Here is a 19770-nt window from a genome sequence, read left to right as displayed (position 1 = left end):
AAATTTCAAGAAATTTCTCCTTCCTGAAGTTGTGTCTGAGTGTTTTCTATTTAGTTTCCAAACAATTTAGTATCTGTGGAATCTTGGAAGAGAGTGAACCAAGTTTGAATTTGCAGAGCACTGCTTCGTTAGTTTCACGATCGCTTCCATTCTGTATGGATTTTATAAAGTGCTGTTGTGTTAGTTCTGCAAATGAAGATCTTCATAGATTTTGACTCAACGGGTTGCATGAGTTCCTTTGGGTAAAAAACAGCCTTCTTTCAACATATTTTTTTTTTAATAAAAAACTAAATATTCTATTATAATTTCATTGTTACAAACATACACTATAAACAAGAAATTCCGAAATTTTTGGAAAAAAAAAAATTAAACTCGGCCATTGCGACGTTTTAGTTAAAACCTTAACTTAGAACTTGGACGAAGTAGTTGCATTTGAAAAAAAAGATCTTCGCCCAGCCTTAAGAACCGTATCTCAAAGACCTGTGTAAAATTTCATAAAGACTGGTTGAGTAGCTCTCCAAAAATCTTGCCAACCGACTTCAAAAACACAGTTTCGAGAAAAACGCGTCTAAAGACGGCACTCTTAGCCTGGGTAGCCTCGAGCGCACAAGCTCTCAAGACTGTATCTACGAAACTATTACACGGATCAACTTGAAAATTTTGGGCAATATTCAAGAGGTGTTTTAGAATTTAATAAGATAATAAAAAAATCGATTTTTTGAAACGCGCAAGTCCATGTAAGCCCTTAAAAAAACTCTGTCACTCATGACGTATTCCATACAGTGCCATGGGATATGAACCACCTAGCAAGAACTGTGGAAGGTTGAAAACACATGCAGTAAGGGTCGTTCTTGCCATAAAGTTGGGGGACAGCGTTGAAAAATCAAAGCACCACCGTTCGAGAAGTGGCAGAGAAATTTGCTTTGAAAGCGTTTAGTTTAGTTCAGAAAGACGACCTTCCTTCAGAACTTGTAGCGATTACGACTCACCGCGAAACAAAAGCTCATTCAATGCAAAGGCAAAAGTATTGTATATTTTTTCTTAGAAATCTCTCACTTTTTATTTTATCAAACACATATTTTTTAATAAATAATTGATTTTCAATTATTTATGCTTCGCACTTAAATATTCCCCGCTAAGATTCCCTCAGTGCAAACTAGTAACGACCTAGTGTTGCCCTAGTGTTACAATGGCACACATAGACATGTAGGTAAAGTACTGTTAGTAAGAAAATGAATTTTACTGCATTAATCTACGTTAAATGATATCAGTGTGTGTGCTTTGAATCTCATGTGAGAAGCATTACATAAGCTTGCACTCTAAGAAATGCGGTTTTCGTAACCTCAACTTGAATGTAGGTTGCCACACAGGCGTTGAGTTGTTGGCAATGAAAGTGTTCTACATTTTTGCTGCAAAATTGTTTAACAAAATGTATGTGAAATTCAATTTCCCTGTATGGTAGAGAGAGAAAAAGAGAAACTAATTTGGCAATGAGTACTTCTGATTACTCTATGTTATTAGTTACCTGCAGATTACACGTTTTATTTTTATGCAAATTAATTGACAGAGAGATTGTTTACTCTGGGGCAGATAAACACAGTAAAACGGTTAGAGTGTTGAATTTTAACGAATATTTGGGGCAACAATTTTTTTTTTAAGTGAGACAAATGAGTGCGTTTTTTGATCAATTGCTACATTTTTACCTCAGGCTTTTCCAAGTGTCCTCATGCCAATGCTTTGTTTCACTTTGCATTCACTTTCAGGTTGCCTGGATACGCCACCGCGACCTGCACATCCTCACCGTGGGCACCTACACATACACAACAGATCAGCGGTTTCAAACTTCCTACCATCGTGATATCGACGAATGGACTCTGCAAATAAAATGGGCACAGCAGCGCGATGCCGGCGTCTACGAGTGCCAAATATCGACCCAACCGGTGCGCAGCTTTTCAGTTAACTTAAACATTGTGGGTAAGTGGCAATAAAATGGCGCCTGAACTTATTCCATATATATGAGTAGCGAATGCGCATATTTATACATTTATATTATATACTATATGTATGTGTATACATATGTGAAAGAGTATAAATTTATTGTAGCGATTTTAAAAATCGAGCTCTGCTCACACTCTGCGGCACCGCCACCATATGCAATGATAAAAGCAATTGCGTTTTATATTTAAATAAAAACCAACTTATGTGTGATACACATTTGAAACGTTAATGTAATCCCATGGCTAATAGAGCCAATAAAAATATGCTCTTTGAATGAAACCATAATGAACAATTATGTTAAATGAACCACATTAAAGCCGCCAGTAATTAAACGGCAAACAAAAACAAATTTATATGATAAACATTGTGAATTCTCTGCGCGCATATGAACTAATTACGCAACAACAAATATCAGCATGTGCTACATATAGGCTTAACTCAATATGAAGACAGTAGCACTCCTAGCAAACATAGACGCAACGTGCCATAAAAAATCGATCCTGCGCCGACTTATATTCGTGTGCTTTTGTTAAACAGTTTAATTTGTGAATTAATAAAATCGTGCGCGAATGCTGCAACTATGAATTCATGCTTTTTTCGTCCATTTTGAGTTTTCGAAGGACGAAGTGTGAACGAAACTAGTCGCCGCAACTTGCTGTGGGTGGGCCCAAAGGATCGTGTACCTCTTGAAATATATTACATTTGTAGTTATCGCGCTTTAAACAACACACTTGTATTTCTGTTTGTATTTGCATGCAGCAAGCAGCAAGCACTTCGAGCCAAACTTTTGATGACCGCATTTTCTGCAACGAAACACCGTGGCGTATGAGTAACTTTTATTTCCAGGTTAATGAGGCGACAACCATAAAAAGCGTTGTGAACACAAGATGACGACTTCGCCCCCGCATCGCACGGCGCATGCAACAACAATGTAAATAAAATTACATTTCAACAAAATTTACAATGAAAATTGCGCTCGACTGTAGCAGCAGTTGTAAATAAAATAAACAAAATATACATATTTAAATGCTCGCACACGAGTGCACGTAGAACAGCGAACATTTCTCAACAATAGCATCATCAGTGGGATGGATGAAGTTGCAAAAGACCAACTGCAGCACAGAGCAAAAACAAAAACAAAAATAAAAATAAAAAGTAATAATTGTGACGCAAAACAAGCAAAAGTTGGAAATGAAGCTGAGTTTCGTTGCCAACTAAGGCTCTTATACGCACGCACACACTCACACAAACACATGAGCACAAAAACACACACATGCAAACTCGAAAAACACACTTTGTGTGGGCCGTCGCATAAATAATATTTATATACTTAGCGTGCCCGGTCTTTGTTATTGTAATGAGCACCACGCGTGTTTTGCATAAAGTTACAAGTGAAAACAACTTGGAAATGTTGAAGTCACAATACAATGACAAGTGCCGCAGTGTGTGTGTGTGAATCGCTAGAATTCATATAGCTGACTTTTTACGCTCGCTGCTTTCAAGCTGGCGAAGCTGTGTAAAGTTTGATTACTGCTCGTACAGCGTTTATGCTGTTTATGCTGCAATCAAGGAGCGCTGCTAAGGCGACGACTAAATTAAAGTTTTTGCCATAGTTATTAGTATTTGCATGCGTATGTGCAACAATGTTGATCATGCTTCACATGAGCAGCAACGGTTATGGCAACTGCAGTCAGTCTGTGTATCAGAGTTACAAGCAACTTCGCCATTAACACTTTTATGGCAGCTCGGAAGCGCAATTTGCACAAGAACGAAATTTGAACGAAAATTCGAAAGGAAATACACACATGAGAGCAGGATGTTGAACGCTTTGGACCGCTTGGAGATCGCATATGCTGAAACCCATGGCAGAATTTGCAAACTCAATCGGTTAATAAACAAAACTTGTTCAGCTAAACGTTATTGAAAAGACACACATATAAGAATTCTTGCTTATCCTTTATTTTCAAAATTCATAAGCAACATTACTTTTATTTATTGTTTATTTGCGCAAACCATGAAATATTTTCGTACTTTAGCTGGCAATTTCTAGTCGAAATTTCCACATATGTTGCCATGAAAGCACTCACGGCACAGCCATCAACACAGTTTCCTCATCACCATCATCATCGCCATCATCATAACCATTACGGAGCACTCACTTTATGCACGACTTTTTTTGTTTATTTTGTTCTGTTTTGTTTTTATTTAGACACCATTGACGACGAGACGAGCAGCCTGCTGCAGCAGTACTACAGCGACGATGCGTTTTACATAAGTTCCGATCGTATTTACCAGTCCAGCGACGACGAGTTTGCGGGCATGTTCGGGCACATACAAACAGTGGCCGGTTGGTACTCCTCCATGCATACCCACACATCATGTGTTCTAGCGTCGTGGCTTGAGAGCAGCCACACCTGCGCTCACTAACACCCTTAGAATTATTAGCCATTCAACGCCAAAAAGGCGAAACTAACTGCTCGAGCGCCGCGCACCAATTCCGTTTAACTGCCTGCAGCTGAAATTTATATAAGAATTTGGCCTTGCTTCAGTGTGAGCGCGCCCTGAGCGAATGTGGGTCGCCGCCGCATATGAGTGCTTGCAACACATGTCGATCAACGCTAAGATTAGAGCGCGTGCGACGTGTGGCGTGTAGCATGTTGCACGCTGCAATCGAGCGCCGTCGGCGCACAGCTGTTGCCGCAACTAATGCACAAATTACGCTAATATATATTACCAACACATTTCCCTAACTAGCTACGAAGAGCCGAAACGAAGACACTGCAGCTGATGTAGCCGAAAGCTTGTTGCTGCCTGTTTACTTTGACTTGGTTGAAGTTGATTGAAGTTGCAGCACAGAGCGCTGCTTTGATATGTTTATGCTTATGGCTTCCCTGAACATTAACGAAATAATATTTGCTGCTGCGCATAAACACACATACACAAATGCTGTGTGTGTGTGGGTGCGCCTAAATGATGTCGTGCTGCATTTGCCACCACACACACACGCACACATATATTCGAGCACTTGTGCAAACATCCGTGCTTAGGAGTGTGTTTGTGGAGCACTGGCGGCATTTGTTGACTTATCTTCAATTTGAGTGGAGCTTCCCGGCACTGCAGCTTGTGCAGGCGCTCCGGCGTCAATGGGTTCGGAGTGTTTGAGTCACTCTTGTGTAAATACTCCTCAAGTATGTGCACTAAGCACAGATGCTGCGAGAAGCTTCTTTAGGGTAGGTCTACATCCGGTTCTTATAAATTTTTTTAAACTAAAATTTTAAAAAATTTTGTTAGTTTAATAATGTTAACATTTTTGTTTTTGGAAAAATATACGAATTAAGTGAAGTCAAATTGATTCAGACCAGTTTTATTAGTGTTAACATGAGAACTTATTGAGCTGCTGTGTTGAAACCCTCGAGCTCTTTAACTAAATGAGTATAGTAAGACATAAAAATATATACATATCGTCACCTAAAATGCAAAACAACGTTGAAAAACTCGAAATTGAGTTTTTTGTTGCTTATGATTCTCTACATCATATTATATATACATACCCATATACATATGTACCATAATTCAGCTTCCGCTTTCAGATATAATATATATATAACCAACATATAACCAATATATAACCTATGTATAACCAAAATATCACCAATATGTAACCAAAACTCAAATTTTTTTGCAATATGTTTCAATATGAGTGGTTTCAGCTCCAGCTTTCAGATATAACCAATACATAACCAGTATATAACCATTCTGTAACCAAAACTCAATTTTTTTCGATTTGAGTGGTTTCTGTTATATCCTTTCTTTTGCCTGTAAACTTATGCTAAGTTATCTTACATTATTTTGCATTTTAGGTGACGATATGTATCGACCAAGCGATACAATATGAAAATTTCAAACCGCTCCAACTAATATGCTTTCAAAAAATTCCAATGATGTTTTTCTTGAACCTGCCTGCAACGGCAAGCAGTTACCACAATGCCATATTGCTCGGACTTGGTTTTCTACCCTTTTGAACTTTATTCAGCGACAAAGTTGTTCGTTTATGGTCACTATTTTCTCTAAAAGCTGATATGAGCTCAAAATTCGATCACCAGTGCAATAAATTGTAATTATTTTATGAAAACATTACAACAATTTGTTTTCCATTTGCAAACTCCTGCTCGACAGAGCCTTTGAAGATGAAATGTTTGATCTGTTTGAACTTCCTGAAATTTGGTTTAAATACCGGCAAATAGAAGTTTACCGTATAGAGTTCTTCCACGGCTTGCCCTCTATATGCATCAGTCCCGGTTCCAGCCGAATTAGATGCTGCCCTACGTCCGCTGGGTGTGTCTGTGTGTGTATGCTTTCACGCCATTACTTGAATTTGCAGTCATACTTAAAGTTGTTAAACTGTAGAACTGCCATATTGCACACAGACACACACAAACACTCACGCGTAAGCACACAGATGACTAGATTTTCCCGTTTTATTTGCAACGCCAACAAAAGCGAAGTAGCAAAACTGCTAGTGCTTATTTGTAGTTCTAATTATATTGAAAGCAAACACATACACACGAACACTAACATACGAGTTTTTCAGTTCGAAGGAGCAGACATATTTAAACACACACATTTGCATAAAAGATACGAATGCCGAAATCATGTCGTATATGTAATAAATGGGTGATCCAGAACGCCTTTTTCCTTGTTCCTCGGACTGAAGTATTGAACGGATTGGAGCAATATACGTCGAGATCTTAAATTGAAGCCTTTCGAACTTCTCAAGCGACATCGCTTCGTTCTATGGGCTCTTGAAAAGTTCCAAGAAGACCCGACGTTTTCGAGCCAAATTTTGTTCAGCGATGAGACCCATTTCCGTCTCAATGGGTCAATAAAAAAGCAAAATTGGCACATTAGGGCCAAAAAGCAGGCTGAAGAGATTTAGGGGCTGACATTTCATGCTAAAAAAACAACGTTTTGGTGTGGTTAGTGAGCCAGTGGAATCATCGGTCCATATTTCTTCAAAAATTATTCCGGTAACAACGTAACTCTCAATGGCGACCGTTATCGTCCCACGATAACCGACTATTTGATGCCTGAAATTGAAACTCGTAATCTCGGCGACATTTGGTTTCAATAAGACAGCGCCACTTCCCACATATTGCAACAATTAATGGATTTATTGAGAGAACACTTCGGTAAACAAATAATCTTAGGTTTTGCGGCGGTCGATTGGTCACCAAGATCTTGCTGTTGCGTTAGACTTTTTCCTGTGAAAATATGTAAAGACTAAAGCCTATGTGGAAAATCCCGCTTCGATGCAGGTCTTCATTCACCATTTACCAGTCGAAATACTCGAACGAGTCATCCAAAATTGGACCCAACGCATGGCCCATCTGAGACGGAGCTGCGGCCTACATTTGAAAGAGATAATCTTCAAAAAGTTAATGCCAAAGAATGTTCTTTCGAATGATAATAAACATTCCCCATTAAATTTGAAGTTTCTGTGCTTTTCCTTTAAAAAAGTAAGGAACCTTCAAATGGAGCACTCTTCAGAAGGTCCGTCTTCCAAGGGATGTACAATTCCACAACTACTTAGTTACACAAATAAATGTCTGTATGGCACAGCTAGGCGATTCAACCTCCGCACACTCTCTACTTGAAACCAAGCTGCCACTTTTGCCTGCGACAATGTAATTAATAATTATTTAAATTTATAGTTTCAGCTGAAGGAGGAAATTTCCATTACAATTATAATGCATTGTTGAGTAACGGAAGTCATTGCTCAGCAGCCATGTGTGTAAGTAAGCAACTGCTCGACATAAGTTGGCAATTTAGACAATGCTAAGCGCTTTAACAAGTTGCACGAAAGTCAACAGAGTCGCTTATTATTTGTCTTTCCAAGTTTGCATTTGCAAGAGATTTGATTACAGTAATTCTGACGGATATTTGTGTATGAGCTCAGCTTGGCAAAGGCATTTGCACTTGTCATTTCCTTAGTGTTCAGGCGAAGTTTTGTCGAATGAGTGAGCCGAATTTATGAGTAAAAGTCATTTGATGCCGCATAACCTTTGATAACTGTGCTTGCTGGAGATAAGCTGCGAGCAATGGCAGTATTTGCCAATAGAAATGTAACTGTAATTATGCCGTACTTGCCCACACTCAACACTTCCGATGACATCAGTAAACAGCTGGTAATTCAACTTCGTCGTAATTACCGTTATAGCATTATAATTAGCCAGCCAATAAAAAATGGATTGTACAATTTCAATTAAATTATTCACTCACTGTGTTCGAGCACTGTGAAAACCGAATTAAAACTTTTTACACTTGTAATCAAATTAAACAAAACGTTGGAAACTAATAACGACGCAAAATAGTGCTTATTTTCATGCCACTCGCTTAAATGCAGCAATAGATGCAGTCACTTGCTGGACAAAGTTTGAAACTGATATGCTGAGCAGCTCTGCCGGCGCTGCCGCTGCCACTTGTTAAGCAGAAATTAATTATGAGGACGAACATGTGCCGCCGAACAGCTGCTGCGTTTTTGTTGTTTGGTGTTGTTGTGCGCCGCTCGTTGCTGCGAGTGATTGTCACGGCAGCTGCAACGGATGTGCTGCTGAGAGGATCCTCGTGCAAGTGTGTGTATGTGTGTAGGCAAATGCTTAGTCGGCAGCAAATTAACATCTAATTATGCCGATTCCCCACGGAAAGAGCCCCACTGGGTACAATGCACTCGGTGCATGGGCGACTGCCAGCTACATAGCGCTGTGCGAGCTGTGCAGCGAGGCGTACGTCGAGTATGAGTAATCGGCAGACAATTGCAATCATACATAATACTGTGTTGTCGACTGCATAAAACCGCCTTGATCCTGTACAAAATTTGTTGCAACATCAGTGAAGTGTGAACGGCGGCACAACCGCTTCCGTTATCAATCCGAATCACATGCAAATTCACATTAATTTGTAATGAAATGGCCAAGCTGCTCAGCAAAAGGAGCGAAGTGCTCTCCAGCAGCTGCAGTACTCTCATACTTTTCACGCTTCAGATATACTCTTGCAACTTAATGTATTTAATCCACACTTTTCATGAAATACACGCTCTACCATATATATATACATATACATATATATACACACACGTACATTTCAAAACAATAACAAGCGCAGATAATGAGATTTTAATGACCAAAAACTGTCAGCACATAAATTTAAAGAAGTAAGGACGTAATGAATTCGAGAGGAGCTTAGCATCAAATATTCAGCGCTTTTCGGGAGAAAATTATTGATTATTTCAAAAATTATGTAACTGAACACTGTAACTTAGTCACAAGTCAATGGAGTGTGGGCTAGATTATATGTTTACCGACTGATTCTGATCTTCGTTCGGCTTTTCAGTTCTTCACGACTACACGACAATATTGCTGCCGTTAAGCATTAATTATAGATAAACGCACAATTACTTGCTAGAAGGAGCAATTACTTATGGCTATATTTTAGCTAAGTCAATATTTTAGAATCATTTGAATAAAATCCAAAAAACTACGGTTGATTTACAGTCTCAAAAACTATGTAAATATCTAACCAAAAGTTGTACATATCGTCACCTAAAAGGCAAAATAACATAACATCACTTTTCATAAGTTTGCAGGCGAAGGAAGAACGTTATAATAAAAGCCACTCATATTGAAATAAAAGTTGAGTTTCGGTTATAAAATGGTTATATTTTGGTTATATATTGGTTATATATTGGTTATATATAGGTTATATCTGAGAACAAAAGCTAAAGATTTTATGCTACATGCGTAATGAATAGTAAGCAATAAAAAAACTCAGTTTCGATTTTTTCATGATACGTTGTTTTGCATTTTAGGTGACGTAATACTTAAGACACAATTTGAAACAATCAAGACACTAACAAAGACTGCTAACAAACATTTGCCTCTAGAATATTTGGGTTCATGCAAATAACTGCCGAATCAAGAAAAAACTCTCGCGCAGTATTCCCTGTACTCTCACGCTCCTTAAAAGTGCAGTCAAGGTCACCATGAGATTTGGTTTGCCTTCAAAATTGCCGCGTTTTTCACGGCACCTTAAATGAACACCGCTAAACTGGCCATCCAACGGGAAGTGGAAAAGGAGTGCAAGCGAACGGCGCAAAAAGTTTCTCACATGGCAAATGTAAATGCCAACAAAATCGGTGGAGCTCGTTTAGATAACGTGCCACACAAAGTCTAGTGTGCCACAAACAAGGCCAGTGATAACACCAACTATGCCTTGCAGAGCATGAGTGTGCGATGTTCCTATTGTATGTACACGAGTATCTGGGCGCACATATCACCAAGTTAAGCGTTGCCTTGGGCCAAAGTGCGTTCACAAGCATTTAAACATTTTGATAACAGCAGAGCCGCCCCGCCCCTTTCGCACAACCGCACTGTAGGTGGTGTTTATTGTGGCTGGCAGAAAATTATAAAGCACACAGCCGAACCAGGCATTTCGCGCACTGTTTGCAAATTGTGCAGAGCCGAGTCAAACCTGAGGCGTATTCGCTTTGCTCTGTTGTTTTGTTGGCAACGGTGCGCCGCCCCGCAGCTGGCAGTTGGCAGTTGGCAAAAAGTTACTACAATTTTACAAGTTTTTTACGGCCGCCGTCGCTGAGCAGTTACGGTTCGCAAGTGGCAATGCCAACGCTGCTGCGTTTTATCGCCGATTTTGTTGTTCTGCCTTTGTTTTTCAACCTTTTCCCAGTTAACAACATTGTTATTTTGATTTCGTGCACTTATTGTCCTGTAAAAGCTGATCAAGTTTTTGATACACGCCCGGAAATGTGCAGAAGACCTTGCCAAATGCACACATGCTTTTGGAGTTTTGTGAAAACAGCCAACCCCTGATACAGCAAGTAACAATTAAGCCGGAATACAAAGTCAAACAAATAACGGTTTCGCATTTTATTTGCATTTACCACACTAATGTATTTCGAAGTAATCAGCAACTAATCAGCCACGAAACCAGACCATGCCACCACTCTCATGTCCGTGAGGTGTCGTCAGCCAGCGACAAGTCACGTCGCTCAACAGTCGGTATCTGTGGCTGTCGGGTATTCCTATATCTTTACCAAAGTTTAGGGAAGCCAAGAGGAATGCTGAAAACGAACTGCCTATAAATACTGCTTGGAGCGAGTGTGTAAACAATGAAATAAAATTGCTATTGCAGCATTAAACAGCCCGTGTTGCAGAGGAGATATCGAGAAACGCCCTCTTGCAGGCAACATAAATAAAGTTGCGTATACGACGTGGCTACTTGCGATGGCACACACAAAAGTATACAAACATATTGCTTGCGCATTACTTTGTAGGAAACAGTTTTCTAGACAACAAAATTTTCAATGCTCCACAACCAAAGTCCCGCAGTGCTGGTCGGAGGTATTTGTGGGGCTTTTTAAGTATAATAAAATGTATGTTATTAAATTATATCAGGTTAATTAAATCGATATCAGCAAGCGTAAAGCTGTCTGTTAGGTCAACAAATTATGCGTTTGCTATCATAATAATAATAGTTATAGATAATGGTGGAAAACGCACGTTAAATATATATGATGAATTGTTATTAAACTGTGGGTGTGGTCATTCGAAATGATATCCAGCAAATTGGTCTGCAAGTGTCTGCAAATAAGTGCCTTTAATAAACAAGAATAGGTGAATGAATATTTAGTTCTTTGTGGAAGGCACGTAAGTGGATTTATTTCAATTGATTTTTTAATTTTAGTAGGAAACATCAATTATGTGGTTCTCTTTGTAACGGGTTTTTCAATAAGAGCGCAACAAAAGTGTTTAAAAGTTTAAATAAAACAGAAACAGTTTGGAATATCAGTGAAATTCTTTATTTCTCTGAAAGTAAATGCCATTATGTATGGAATTCGATTGCTTTTACAAAAAGTCCAGACGCTAAACCCAATTTTCGACGGTTTTCAATCATAAATCGGCCGATACTGTTACAATTTCACGTTCAATATTCGTACGAAGTTCATTAATCGTCACTGGCTTCTTGGCATAGATCATAGACTTGACGTAGCCCCACAGGAAATAGTCTAACGGCGTCAAATCGCACTACCGAGGCGGTCAATTGACTTGGCCATTTCGTCAGATAACACGTTCACCGAACTTGGTTTTCAATAAATCGATTGTGACATTCGCTGTATGACTTGTGGCGCCGTTCTGTTGGAACCACGTATTGTCCAAATGCATATCATTCAATTGGGGCCAAAAATATTCGGTTATCATTACGCGATAGCTATTCCCATTCACAGTAACGTGCCGGTCTTGATCATCATGGAAGAAGTACGGTCCAATGACGCCGCCGGTCTATAAACCGCACCAAGCCGTAATTTTTTCGGGATGCAACGGTGACTCATGGAGTACGTGAGGATTGCTGCCTTACCGATAAGGCATATTTTGCTTATTGACAAAGCCATTCAGCCAGAAATGAGCCTCATCGCTCAAGATGATTTTTCGAAGAAAACGATGATTCTGGTGCTTAAGCGGCTTTAGTTCTTATTTGATCATTTAAGAATGTAGGTCAAGATCTTTTCACAAAATTCGCCACAACAGAGAAAAAGATATGTTCAACGCTTGAGAACGACGTGTGAGACTGATTTAGGTCGAATTTCGATAGTAAATTTTAATAATTTCGACTCTTTGTTGGATCGCATATCTTTCTATGATGAAATTGTAAACTTTTCTGAAGAGAAATGTTAAAAGAGAGGAAAAAAAATATGGCGCCATTTGCTGTACGCATCGGTCTACTTTTTTGAAAAATCCATTATTTGTACACATAAACAGCTCAGTTTTGATTTTGCCAAACAGTTTGAGTGTAAGAATATAGAGTACAGGGCATCTACTTGTCCGACTTAGTCACTGGTGAAGCATCAAATTTGGCAGTAAAACGTTTATGTGTCAGATGTGGCTATGTGCAAACATAAAATAAGTACTAAACGAAGACTATGTTTTGGTGGCATAGTAAAATATCAGATGAAATGCTAACTTTACGATATTGGCTATCAAAGTTATGTGAATAAAACAGTTAATAATTACGTTGGGTTACAGTCGATCATTGATTTGACAAACACCAGCTGCCATAATAATAGTGACTGTCATGATTTCTTATTCACAGCTTGGTTTTAGGACTTTCTTAGCGGGTTCTGTAGAATCCTTCTTGCTTTGAGATAAAAGTGTCGTGGTTATATTTAAACCAGAGTTAAATATAGTGTTAGGCTGCAGGATACATTTTATTTGAAGCCAAATAATTTATATTTGCACTTGTTCCAAACTTGGTCTTGAAGCATAAAAATGAATTTATACTCATCGAAGTGGACTTTAGAAATAGTAAAATAATTTGCTGTGCCTGATTCCCATTCCAAAAGTACAACTTCTTTATTACACAAAAGTAAAAAAAAATTTTAGTAACAACAAAAATTAGTACAAGTAGTATGTAAAAAGTAGTAGAAGTCAGAAAGAAAGTAAATTTGAGAAAAGCCTTAAATGTCCATCGCTCCGCAGTATAAGCAGAGTTGGACGTTTATACACACATATTAACAAGTAAAAGCTGCTAAATTAAGTGAAATAACTGCATGCGAAATCCCCCCTAATATCAGCTAACAATAACTTCACTAAAGCTTTTCCCTAAATGCACAAGTAAGAGCATGAAAGCGGCAGACACATGTCTTCATAAAATACCAGAAACATATGCTGCTCGCTCGGCTCCAATAGTAATGCGCTTAATGTCAGTTAAAGGAATAATCGAAACTCTCCTGTTGTTGTTATTATTATTACTGTTGTTATTATTATTGCTCTTGTTATTGTTGTGTTGGAGCTCTTACTAAACATCCGCCAATTGTTGTTGCTCTACTAAACTAGGCAATAGGCGCTGCTGCTGCAACTGTACAGCTATTAGACCAAATGGAATTTATCTGTTGTAGTGCCGAGGCATACAACCGGAAATAGTGCTTGCTGCCTATAAGTACTACGTTACATACTAAACTACCTGTGTTTTGCATGAATGCACAATAATCACTAACTCGAATATTAATTTGTCTTTCTCTTTATGGTATGACGCCTGCCCGCTCGCCTCCCTCCCGACCGTTAACAGTGCCAACGGCAAGCATACTGGGTGGTCCCGACCTGTACGTGGATAAAGGCAGCACAATCAACCTGACTTGTGTAATAAAGTTCAGCCCCGAGCCACCGACGCACATCTTTTGGTATCATCAAGACAAGGTAAGCACGTTGCATATATATTATATATAAAACTGTCTTTTAATAAACAGGCAGGAGAAATTTCATAAATTGAAGACTATCTGCAGCTTTTGTAATTTCTACTCTAAAAAGGATGCTTAAACAATGAAAGAATACATAATTAAAGAACTTCAAAATTCCAAATTTATTGGCTACATGTGAGCCTTGCATGTGCACTTAAAACGTTGCACCAGCCAAATGAACCTCACGGAAGTCGAACTCAGCGGAGTTAATTAAAGAGCTTCACAGCCAAGACAAGGCGAAGCATATTGCCGCATATTTACTTAACGCTCACTATTCGACGGGGTCTTATGTTCGACACAAAATATTTGCCAAAAGTGGTGAATCGGTGCCTGTTCACACACACCCCTTCGCTCACTCACTCACATCGAACGCATAGTTTTCATGTTGGCACGCTACCAAAAAAATTTCTCCAATAAATTATCGAGTTCAAGTACCGCACTGCCGGCGGAGCGCTAAAATAAAACCCTACAAACCTAGCGGAGCAGAGCGGCGCGGCGCAGCGCATGCTCGGCTGCGTGGGAACAAACATGTAACCAGTTTTAAGAACTTTTATCGCGGCAATACTTTATCGAATATCACACACACACATAACCAGTTCATTTGTTATCGTCGAAGCGGACAGGAGCATGCAATGTGCACAGACGGTGCCCGTCGAACTCTTCAGTTACCATCGAAGACAGCGTGTGTATATTTCGTTCAACGAACGCCCACTTCCGTGTGCGAAGAATGCAGGAAAATCGTCGCCTGAGAGCTGGCGGTGATTTTCGTTTAAAATTGTATTAGTGGCAGCGTGGCAATTGATACGCGGCGACGCCTGCATGCTCAGGACATGAACGTTGCACGCCTGGAGCGTGCCTCAGATTTAACGAGCGTGCCACTTGCAATTGCCACATGCAATGGAAAACATGAAGCAGCACCAAAACTTGCAAGGGGGTGCAAGTGCTTTGCGGGAGCATCAAGGAAATCTACTTTAAAAGCAGATCCTATCGCATTTGTTGGGCTGACTAAACCAAAGGCGAGAATTGAAATAAAACATACACAACGAGGTATTGAAAAGAAAAAAATGTCGAAAGTAAACGAAGACAAGAAGGGATGGGCTCAGTTCGAATACGTCAAAATTTTGTACGAACTTGCAGAAGAATAGGACCAATATGTGCTGTATAAGGTCAAATATTTGTGGTCAAAAGGAAAACGTGGTCCAATTTCACCCTTGAATCTACGTGAAGAGAAAATAGCGTAAATTTTACAAGACGAATGCAGTTCAAATCGGTGATTCTGACATATAACATCTGTTTAGCGGGACCTAACCCCTGGTCGAATTTTACAACAGATACACATGAGATCATATTTAATTCCCGTTACTTTCTTATATCATTATTTTGACATTCATCACGCTTCGTAGCTATAACTGTTTCCTTATAGGGAATAGGCATGGTTATCACCCAAATGTATCATGGAAAAGCGAAACGAAATGTTCCCACACAGTTTGAAAGACCATTTTCAGTTAGTAAACAAACACCTAGAAGTGGTTGGGCGAAAAAACTTGGGCAGCGAGTTGTGTTTGGAATGGATTTCTGATAACTGTATATTGTTGTAAGTAAAAGAAACTCCCACTATGGAAATGAGGCTTCTGTGCGCGGATAAGCGTATGAAGGGAGTGAAAGAAAAAGACTTGCAAGAATGCGGAAGCGAATGTAAAGGTGCTGAAGTACTTCCGAACGGTATTGATAATGTTTTTGCGAGAGGAAAGGAATGCTAATTTTATATGCGAAAATTGAATTTCTCATTTTAACGACAAAGCGAGCTCACTAACCGATTTGCACATTTACAAATTTACATAAATGCATTTATGGTTACGCTGGTGTCAATGCAAAGCAAAAATATAGTTATTTATATGTATATATTGTATGGAGCATATATGTATGTACGTGTTCGTGGAAAAACGATTTGTTATTGAAAAAAGTCATATTTTTTTTTATTATTTATGCGTCCTTTTATCTTTTACAGGTGCTATCGGAAGAGACGTCTGGAGGTCGCATAAAATTCAAAACGATCAAATCTGAGGAAACGAAATCGATTCTACTAATCAGTGATGCCGATCTACTAGATTCAGGCAAATATTCTTGCTACCCATCGAACACCGAGATAACGAGCTTGCGGGTCCACGTGTTACAGGGTATGTACACAATACGGTGAAGATGTAAAAAAATGTCTATGAATAAATAAATATTAATCCATGATTAAATGATGTATTTGGTTAGTCTAGGTTAGGTTAATCTGGTAGGCCAATAAGTTCGTATAGATCAGTTTAGTTCTTTGCGATACTAAATGAAGTTCACTTCCCAGGTCCAAGAGGAGTAGTCATCCTTTAAGATGCCGTAGCTTGATGCGAATTTTAACAGCCTCTACGGCCTCAGTATCGATTTCTTTTCCAGTGTATCATACCGTAGCGAGCCCAAATGATTGCAGCGTATTCTTGCCAATGCGGGACAAGTGCACAACAGAGGCTCCATTGTTTCCCTGATGCCCTGCTCTGAGCATTTCCTGTAGCCTTCTCGATATGTCAGCCTCATATTGCGGACGTGTGTCGCCACCAGAGAGTGACCAGTTAGTATACCGATCATGTTCCTACAGTCTCTTCTATCATATAGCTTCTGATCTTCCTGAAATACCATAGTACTTATTATTATTTCAATTATTATTATTATTTTGCAAGTTATATCTTCAACATCGCCTAAAAGTGAGGTTAAAGCTAACTAATTAACGAATTTTCTTAAATCGTTTCTAACTTCGAAATCAATTCTAAATTTGGAAGATTTATAAAAGAGCTAACAGATAATTCCCAGATTAGTGTGCACATTTGCGCACATATTCCGACTGAGCGTACCCCTTTACTACTCTACATGCTTACCGTCGTTAATGCGAGTATTATGCCTGATGTTTCGTTTAACATCCTTCAAAGCCCGTTAGCTTCAAGCTGTACGCATTTATATAAGTAAAGATGTGATTGTGTTTACAAAGAGGCGACAGACTCGGCTTAACTTAAGCCCCTGCTTAGCTCAATCCTTGTGTCGTTTCAACGTGGAAGATTCTTGAATTGTTTACTCCTACGAAAAGAACAGTTTATCAACCATTCGCGCTAATGTGGAGTCGCATGTCCAAATTAGAAAAAAAAAGTATTGTTTTACCAAGTTATCCTATACTCTACTTTGATTTCATTTGCCAGACGTCTAACTGATTTTATGTTCTTTCAGGTGAGCGACCAGAGGCGATGCAAACCAACTCGGCGCCCACAGCTCGACACAGCGCCGCCGCCCAGCCGAACAAGCTAATCAGCGCTTTAGTCGGCGCCTTCGTTCTATTGCAAATATACACATTTCTCTGCAAGAATGCCGGCCATATAACCCAGCACAACAACAACGATCAAAGCAAACAACGTCCGCGTGCAGCAGCGCTGAACCCACGCCGTGGCCCCAACCCCAGCCGCACATCCACTCGTGCGCATAGCAGCGCTCAGCATCTGCCACTCCGGCAACAACAAAGGCCCCAGCCACGACATCGACAACAGCACCAACAACAAAAATATCAGCGCTCACAAATTGGCAGCAGCATTCTCGCACTGTTTGCGTTGGCGTTGTTGCGTTGCAACAATGTGACAATCGTAGACAGCATAGCCGCACCTTCCACCGAACAACTGACGCAGCGCGGCCCCGCCTGCGTTGGCCACCGACAACCAGACCAATTGCAACGGCAAAGCACGGCGCAGGCAGTGAACTTTGACGCCCTTGCGAAAACGTCATCTACTGCGCGGTGATGAACTAATCGACAGGGGGGCCAAAGCAGCGCACGCCACAAACGCTAGAGCGGGTGAGTTGGACGCAGTCGGCTGGCGGAAGGCACTAGCGGCCTGCGTGAGCCTCAGCCATTCATATGTATCCGTGTTGGCGTGACGGCAATGGTGACTGGGCGAATGCGGCCACAAGTACTTTAAACAGTTCAAGTAGTGAAATTTATAAAACTTTGGTCGGCTAATTACGAAGTATGTACGTATGCGCATGTGCGTATATTTTATCTATGTAGTAGAATCAGCCAAGCTCAAAGTAAACAAAAACAAAAACTAAACATAAAACATAAGCATTTGAATAAGCAGCCGAACGTCGGGCGGTGATTAGGATGTAATGCCAGTAATGAAATAGTTTAATTAAAAGTTATCAAACTAAAAATGTTCTGAAAGGTATAAAATACCTTTAAATAAGCATCTAACTAAATCTGTATAAAACAAGAATGAGAACTATTTATAATTTGTTGCGAAGTAAGCAGTAACTAGCGATAAATGTGTATATATATCCGTTTGTTGCTTGTAAGTATGTATATATTTGTACGATTTCATGGTTGTAAGAAGGCCGAGCTCTTCCGAAGATGCAATGATTCACATTTAAGAAACCATAAATCAAAATTAAAATAAATTTAGTTTTTTTTCATAACGGAGCTCACTTAATGTGGCTCTATTTTTGGTTTTTGAACTCGTAACAACCTCTTTAAGGATTCACCATGCCTCGCCACCCTACTAATTTTTAGTCTATTCTTTTTTACCTGAACAGAGCACATTAAGTTTGCCACCAAATTTGTAACAACCAGAAGGAATCATCGTAGACCTTATAAAATGTATCTGTAGTAAATGAATGAGTTGAGTCGATTTAGCTATGTCTGTCCGTCAGTCTGTAAATATACGAACTAGTCCCTCAGTTTTTGAAGCAAGAAGCTGCTCACTTGTCGGAATGCCCGATATCAGACTACTATAGAATATAGCTGCCATACAAACTGAGCAATCGGAATTAAGTGCTTGCATGGAATATTATTTATTTGACAAGATATCTTCATGAAATTTGGTATGGCTCATTATATAAGGCAATAATGCAATCCAAATAATAATAAATCTAATACGGCTGTTTAAGCCGACGTTGAGCAATACCAAAAGCTCTGTCAGGATCGGGAAGGACCTATGCGAGTGCTTTGAGTACCAAACGAGGTTTCCGACAATGGCGACTCCCTATCTGTAAGAGACTGACGTACGCCGATGACATTGACATCATTGGCCTAACAACCGCCCAGTTATTTCTGTTTTCTCCAGACTGGTTAATGCAGCAAACCAAATGAACCTGCTAGTGAACGATGGCCAGACGAAATATCTCCTGTCATCAAACAAACAGTCGTCCCACTCGGGATTTGGCTCCCACGTCACTGATGACAGTCATAAGTCGTAAATAATTTCCCATATCTTGGAACCAGCATTAACACCAAAAACAACGAAATCCAACGTAAAATGACTCTTACAAACAGATGCTACTTCGGACTGAGAGGGCTATTGAGTAGTAAAGTCTTCTCTCGACGAACAAAGACCATACTCTATAAGTCACTCATCTTCCCCGTCCTGCAATATGGTACAGTGGCTTGGACGATGACAACA

At 39.6% G+C, this 19770-nt stretch overlaps 1 protein-coding gene across 2 annotated transcripts in view; it reads left to right on the top strand.

The window, feature by feature from the left end:
- LOC120777811 overlaps positions 1–19063 on the top strand; it is a 178162-nt gene extending 159099 nt beyond the window's left edge. Inside the window, exons 4-8 of one of the 2 annotated variants that reach the window (XM_040109348.1) lie at positions 1764–1974; positions 4208–4345; positions 14134–14261; positions 16311–16479; positions 17558–19063. In XM_040109348.1, the coding sequence (XP_039965282.1) occupies positions 1764–1974; positions 4208–4345; positions 14134–14261; positions 16311–16479; positions 17558–18117 (1206 nt within the window). In that variant the 3' untranslated portion in view covers positions 18118–19063. The remainder of the gene's footprint in view (positions 1–1763; positions 1975–4207; positions 4346–14133; positions 14262–16310; positions 16480–17557) is intronic. The other variant, XM_040109347.1, reaches the window with a different exon arrangement.
- Positions 19064–19770: the final 707 nt, after the last annotated feature.

The sequence above is a fragment of the Bactrocera tryoni genome, chromosome 5 (assembly GCF_016617805.1).
Source record: "Bactrocera tryoni isolate S06 chromosome 5, CSIRO_BtryS06_freeze2, whole genome shotgun sequence".
NCBI classification, from domain to species: domain Eukaryota; kingdom Metazoa; phylum Arthropoda; class Insecta; order Diptera; family Tephritidae; genus Bactrocera; species Bactrocera tryoni.
Note: the sequence above shows the minus strand (reverse complement) of the source record. Positions and strands in the feature narration are given on the sequence as shown.